This window comes from Nicotiana sylvestris, chromosome 2 (assembly GCF_000393655.2).
Source record: "Nicotiana sylvestris chromosome 2, ASM39365v2, whole genome shotgun sequence".
Lineage (NCBI taxonomy): Eukaryota > Viridiplantae > Streptophyta > Magnoliopsida > Solanales > Solanaceae > Nicotiana > Nicotiana sylvestris.
Genome location: NC_091058.1, coordinates 206,622,145 through 206,629,383, shown reverse-complemented (window position 1 = coordinate 206,629,383; position 7,239 = coordinate 206,622,145). Strand labels below are relative to the sequence as shown.

Genomic DNA, 7,239 nt, shown 5'->3' with positions numbered 1-7,239 from the left:
TAACTTAAATATTTTCATTGTCTACATTTTTAATTTTTTTTTTTTGCAGTGGACATGGAAGCTTTTCAGATAGTGCATTTTTGAATAGTGTGGTTGGACACATTCTTCATTCTTCTATCCTTGTTCCCTATCATGGATGGTTGGTTCTTCTTCTTTCTATCCAAATAATTTTCCTTTTATCATTTGCTTTAGTCACTTTAAATAAAAAGAATTATAGATAAAATTATAGTTTGTGCTAAGCTCTCATATGTATGAGGCTAGCTAAAAGGTTTGGTCCACGTGGGTCTATTATACAATGGTCGATATTTGTATTAGGGTTTTACCTAATACATCTGATTTTATACGTAAGGGTCGAAATCTGACACATCTGATTAAAGATAAAGGAATATGAATCACTCCACTACTATCTTTCCGATAGCTTTACTTGACTTTTTTTTATGATGTTGTTTCACGACTTAGAATTGATGACTTCTAGTATCTTTGCTAAAATTTCTCTAAAATAATTGCAGGAGAATCAGCCATAAAACTCACCATCAAAACCATGGAAATGTCGAAGCTGATGAATCTTGGGTGCCTGTAAGATATAACTGAAATACTGAATTTTCTTATGTTAAAATTACTCCTAATTTATTTATCTTCCATTTTTAACTTTTTCATTTTAAAGATACATCTTTTTTTGCCCTGCAGATGCCAGAGAAGCTATATAAAGAACTGGATTTTGCTACCAAATTTTTTAGATTCAAGATTCCTTTGCCCTTATTAGCATACCCAATGTACTTGGTAATAGTTTTTTGCTTGATTATTTTCCCTACATAAATTCAGTTATAAAATATTTTATTCCATGTTCTTTTTTAATATTAATATTATATTTTTGGGTGATGTAGATAAGCAGAAGTCCAGGGAAAAAAGGTTCTCATTTTAATCCATACAGTGATTTGTTTCAACCTCATGAGAGAAAATATGTCATAACATCAACATTATGCTGGACTATTATTGTTGCTTTCCTCTATTATCTTTATACTGTCGTTGGCTCTCTCCAACTGCTTAAGCTTTATGGAATTCCTTATATGGTTAGTCATACCCAAATTTTCCATTATTATTTCTAATATCTTGTGTAACTGAGGCAATTTTTTATTTTCTAGAACTCGTTAAATTGCACTAATAATATAATAAGTATGTTTTTCTATTGTATTTTGTACTAAACATTATCTAATGAAATCAATGAGATGTCCTTATATAATGACCCACTAGAACTGACTTTAATGTTTTTATCCTCAGATTTTTGTGATGTGGTTGGATTTTGTCACTTATTTACACCACCATGGCCATGAGCAGAAGTTACCTTGGTATCGTGGCAAGGTATATATTACTAAAAGAAAACACTAATTTTTTCCATTATCAAAATTCAATACAAATAATTTTCTCTATCTATAATGCTAATTATATTGTAATTTTTTTGATAAATAGGAGTGGAGTTATCTTAGAGGAGGATTAACAACAATTGATCGTGATTATGGTTTGTTTAATAACATTCACCATGATATTGGCACCCATGTCATTCACCATCTTTTTCCTCAGATACCACATTATCATCTCGTCGAAGCGGTAATTCATAAAATCTTTGACTTTTATTTTAAGGGAAATTCATGTCCAGTAATTACTTTAAATTTCAAATTTTGAACTTACTCTAATATGATTATATCGGTTACATTTTTTTTGAAACAGACTAAAGCGGCGAAGCCGGTACTTGGGAAATATTACAGAGAGCCCAAAAAATCAGGAATAATTCCATTTCATTTGATTGGAAATTTAGTGAGAAGTATGATGAAGGACCATTTTGTTAGTGACAATGGAGAAATTGTGTATTATCAGACTGATCCACAACTGCTCAAATTATTTGGGAAAAAGGCTGAGTGACTATTCACAAGCCTATATTACAGAAATATAATTTCTTGTTAACAAATATTTCCGACAAATTTCCTTTATTTAGAAACTTAGTGATGGCTATATGGTGTTGGCAAACAATTAAAGAGAATATTCAGAGGGATTTTGGTAGTTTTTTTTAATATTTATGCTCTTAATAGCCCGAAATCAACAAGCTTTTGCAATGATGGGAATGAGTAGGCCTCACTGTTAAAAAAGGACCTATTAGGACAATCTCTGTAACTAAATAGAAAAGTCCTTGCTAATCCTATTTAGCAATGGATTAGTTGCAGATTATCAATAAATTTTGGTCGAATCAAGCGATTTAGTGATATATGTGCAAGTTCGTAACTAATTTTACTTTTTATTTTGTAATGGCTACTTAGCAAAAAATGGATTAAAGGTCAAGTTTGTATAAAGGGAATCTTGATTTTAAACTGAAATTTTTATATATTTCTAACTCGTAAAACGCTCCAGAGCTTAGGTGTGGGGTTTAGTTTCGTGAGACTTATGCCTCGGCTATCGGTGCTTACGCCTCAGACATGCCCAATGTCCAGTGTGCTGGGCTTGCCAAATAGAACTTTATGCAATTGTATGTAACTAACTTTGTTGAAATTAAATTTTCTTAATAACATTGACTATTCAAAATTACTTTTTACTTAATCATAAATCATTAAGTTGAGGGTATTTTAGTAACGTTTGTTATGTCTTAACACATAAGTCCATAATTTTTTTTGTAATTATTTTTTTAAGTATATTTTTTTAACGGTTACGAGATACAATACTTAGTTTTTTAAATAATTAGTTATCATGGTATTTGTATGGTGAATTATGTGTATTAACTTGTTGAAACTTAATAATAAATGATGCTAGAAAATCATATTTAAATTGTGAATTATATTTTTAAATAAATTCTCTTTCAAATTGAAAGCATATTAAATAGAAGGAGTATTTTAAGAAAAATATCAAATTATAATATCGAAATTCTTTCAAAATTCGTTACTTCTTAAGAGATGCATATAAGATTTCGTATCGGATAAAAAAAATTTGAGTTTGAGTTGTAATGACGTTACAACTAATTTGCATATTATGATTAAAAAAATTTTAAATAGATTATTTGTTATAATTTTGTGATTTCAATATAATTTTTATAATTATTTTTTATTTATACTATCTTAAAATTCTTGAAATTAACAACAACAACAAAATTATACCCAGTATTATCTCACACCGTGGATCTGGGGAGGGTAGTGTGTACGCAGATCTTACTCTACCTTGTGAGGATAGAGAGGTTGTTTCCAATAGACCCTCGACTTAATAAAGTATAAGCACCACATATATAAAAATATAGACAAGAAGGGACAATACCAAAAAATCATATAAAAGCAGAATAAAAATAACAAGACAGTAAGGTGATTAACAATGAAATAAAATAACGGTTAGTCATAAAAACATACTATCAATAGAAAGCGAGATTGCGTGCCAATACTACTGTTATGAACATTCTAGACTACCTACTCTACTACCTTAATCTTCGACCCTCATACCTTCTTATCACGGGTCATGTCCTCGGTCAGCTGAAGCTACGCCATGTCTTGCCTAATCACCTCTCCCCACCTCTTCTTTGGCCTACCTCTACCTCTCCGTAGGCCCTCCAATGTCAACCTCTCGCACCTCATCATCGGGACGTATGTGCTCCTCCTCCACACATGACCGAACCACCTAAGCTGCGGTTCCCGTATCTTGTCCTAAATAGGAGTCATACCCACCTTGTCGCGAATAACCTCATTTTTGATCCTATCTAACCTGGTTTGCCGGCACATCCATCTCAACATCCTCATTTTCGCTACCTTCATCTTCTGGACATGAGCGATCTTGACTAGCCAATACTCTGCTCCATACAACATCATTGGTCTGACTATCACTCTTTAGAACTTATCCTTAAGTTTCGGTGGCACCTTCTTGTCACAGAAAACACCGGAAGCAAGTCCGTGGGACTTACGCCCCATATCTCAGGACTTACGCCTCGCCTCGTCAGAGGTAAAATGCCTCGCCTCACTATGATGACCCAAAAGTTCATCTCGTGTTTTAGAACCCAATTTGGGGTTCCAAGGCCTTCAAGACCTCATTTTCTTTCTCCTCGATTTGTGTGCGTAGTTCGGGCGTGTTTCTGGAAAGCCTTTATGTGAAAATTTGAGAAAATGCTAAGTTTTGCCTTTAAAATTGATTTAAGTTGATTTCGATCAATATTTTGAGTAAATGGACCCGGACCCATATTTTGACGGTCTCGGATGGTCCGTAGAAAAATATGGGGCCTGAGCGTATGCCCGGAATTGAATTCCAAGGTCCCTAACCCGAGAAATAAATTTTTAAAGAAAATTGTTAAACTGAATATATAACGGTTTTTAGAAATTTAATAAGGTTTGATCTTGTTGCTATCGGGCCCGTATTTTGATTCTGGAGCCCGGTAGAGATTTAATATAGTGTTTAAGTCATGTGTGTGAGATTTGATGAGAAACTGAGTTTATATGACGTAATTCGGACCCCCGGTTGTGAAAATAGAAACATTAAGTGTTCTTGAGAATTTCATTGATTTTGATGCTAAATCCATAATTTTAGGCGTTATTTTAGCGATTTGATCGCACGAGTGAGCCCATATAATATTTTTAGACTTGTGTGCATGTTTGGTTTGGATCCCCGATGGCTTGGGTGAGTTTTGGATAGGCTATAGAGTGTTTTGAAACTTAAAAATATTTCTGGTATGTTGCAGGTTTGTGAAGTCTGCCTCGCAAATGCGAGCATCGCATTTGCAAAGAAGCTTCACATTTGCGATCAGTAGTGCTGGGAAGGGACCTTCGCAATTGCGAAGTTTAGTATCGCATTTGCGAACAAGTGTTCGCATTTGAGATGATAGCTGGCCCTGGACATTTTTCGTATTTGCGATGAAATGTTCGCATTTGCGGGGTTCACATTTACGAACCCCTGATCGCAAATGCGATATCTGCAACTGTTCAAAACGAGTTTTGGATGGGATTTTTGATTCATTTCTTGAATTTTCAAACCCTAAACTTCATGAGGCGATTTTCCAAAGACCCTTTTCTTCCCTAAATCACAGGCAAATGATTTTTAACTTATTTCTTTCAATCTATTTCATCTTCTTACAAGATTTCATCACAAAATCTAGGGTTTTTCATGGTGGAATTGGGTGTTTTTGGGTAGAACTTAGGAATTTCGAAATTTAGGGATGTAGGCGTCAAATTGAGGTCAGATTCCAAAATCAATTATATATCCGGGCTCGGGGTGAATGGGTAAATGGATTTTGGTCCGGATTTCGAGTTTTGACCAAGCGGGTCCGGGGTCGGTTTTTGACTTTTTAGGAAAAATATTGGGAAATATGTAATTATGCATTGGAATTGATTTCTTTAGCGATAATTGATATTATTAAGTTAATTATGACTAGATACAAATGGATTGGAGGTGGAATCGATAAGTAAAGCGGTAATTGAGGCTTGATTTTGGCCGTGGAATCGAGGTAAGTGTTGTAGCTAACCTTAGCTTGAGAGATTAGGTATTGTTGCCTTATTTGCTACATGTTTAGTTGTTGAGTACGACGTATAGGCGAAGTGACGAGTATCTATGCGTTGTCGTCGGGTCATAGCATGTGAGTGAACCTTATACTTGTGATTATTGTATTTCTTTATACATATTGTTCATGCTTAAACTGGTTATTCTTCATGTTAAATAAGTATTATCATGTTTTCCTGGTTTTGGATAATTGTTGAGTATTGACTCAAGTTGAGATTCATATTGGGAAGTTAAATGTTGAAACGAGGTTGTTTCTTGATGATTCCCTTATTGAATTGTTATTGTTTCTACTGTTTGGGTGAGGAAGAGTATAAAGCACGAAGGGTAATGCCGTGCAATGTTTTGTGAGTGAATGATAAAGCACGAAGGGTAATATCTTGCTATATTCTGTGAGTGTTAATGCACGAAGGGTGATGCCGCGCCGTATTCTGATATTGATAATGCACGAAGAGTGATGTCGTGCCATGATTGTGAGAGAGTTAATGCACGAAAGGTGATGCCGTACCGTTTCTGTTGTTTTCTTATGATAAGGACGAAAGTAAAACTATGAAGGGTGATGTCGTGCACGTGATTGCTGTGTTATTACTTTTGTTGGTTCAAAGCATGATATTTACTGAGTTCCTGTTCTGTACTATTTTTCAGAATATTCGTAGTCCCCTCAATATGTTTTCCCGCTTCCTGTTATTATCTGTTAAATTTTCATTATTGTAATTTTCTCGTATATGATTTAACTGCACAGGTTATGTTATTGGTCGTGTCCTAGCCTCGTCACTATTTCGCCGAGGTTAGGCTCAGCACCTACCAGTACATGGGGTCGGTTATATTGATACTGCACTCTGCACTTTCTGTGCAGATCCCGGTACTGGACCGCACTGATCAGAGTTTGGGTTGCTTCCTTCAGTCCATCAGGAGACCCAAGGTAGATCTGCCGGCGTTCGCAGATCCTGGAGTCCCCTTTCCTCTATCTTAGTTCTCCCATCTCTTTTAATTTCGAGAACAGATGTATTTTTTTTAAACCATTATTTGTAAAAAATTCTTAGAAGTTCGTGGATTATGACACCAGATCTTTTGAGTAGTCGTGTATTAGTGTTTCAAACTGTTATAAAAAATTTCGCACTTCATATTTGTTTAGTTTAAGTTATTGTTAATTACTGTTTTGATTAATAATTAATATATTAATGTTGTATCTGTTAGCTTGCTAGCATTCTAAGAGTTAGGCGTTATCACGATCCGGGCTGTGGGAAATCTGGGCCGTGACACTCACGATCCCGCCTTTAAAACATTGATTTCTAATCAATCAGTAGACAAATAGTCGATGAATGGTCTTACGATTTTTGACACAACGCATTTATCGTACGTCCAGCTAACAATTCGGCAAATTAATTAGGAGATGAAATTGTACGTAACATTTGTCATGTTATGTTGATCATAAGTTTCTCCAGACTAGTAATTTTACTGTGATGTAAAAAAGTGTACTTATAACATCAAATAATGATAGAACAAGTCTGTGAGATAATTTAGCACACTTAAATTTCAAATTGTCGTGTTATGTTGATCGTATATTTCTTGCAAATTTACAGCCTTCTGAGTAGTACTAAAACATTAAAATCACACAGCAGAGCTCCGAGAGATTGTTGTTTATCTTGTCCTAATTAAGCAATCATATTTATAGAGTTTTAAGACTTCTATTGGTTGATAGGTTAAACTGCACTAATAGTTTACTATATTTTT

The 7,239-nt window shown here is 34.4% G+C and overlaps 1 protein-coding gene across 3 annotated transcripts in view; it reads left to right on the top strand.

Annotated features, from left to right (window-relative positions):
• Positions 1 to 2,051, top strand: part of LOC104237848 (omega-3 fatty acid desaturase, endoplasmic reticulum-like) — a 3,398-nt gene extending 1,347 nt beyond the window's left edge. For 2 of the 3 annotated variants that reach the window (XM_070167560.1, XM_009792079.2), the window contains exons 3-9: positions 50 to 139; positions 510 to 576; positions 688 to 780; positions 885 to 1,070; positions 1,279 to 1,359; positions 1,468 to 1,605; positions 1,726 to 1,985. In XM_070167560.1, the coding sequence (XP_070023661.1) occupies positions 50 to 139; positions 510 to 576; positions 688 to 780; positions 885 to 1,070; positions 1,279 to 1,359; positions 1,468 to 1,605; positions 1,726 to 1,917 (847 nt within the window). In that variant the 3' untranslated portion in view covers positions 1,918 to 1,985. Of the gene's footprint in view, positions 1 to 49; positions 140 to 509; positions 577 to 687; positions 781 to 884; positions 1,071 to 1,278; positions 1,360 to 1,467; positions 1,606 to 1,725 lie in introns of all 3 variants that reach the window. The other variant, XM_009792077.2, reaches the window with a different exon arrangement.
• Positions 2,052 to 7,239: the final 5,188 nt, after the last annotated feature.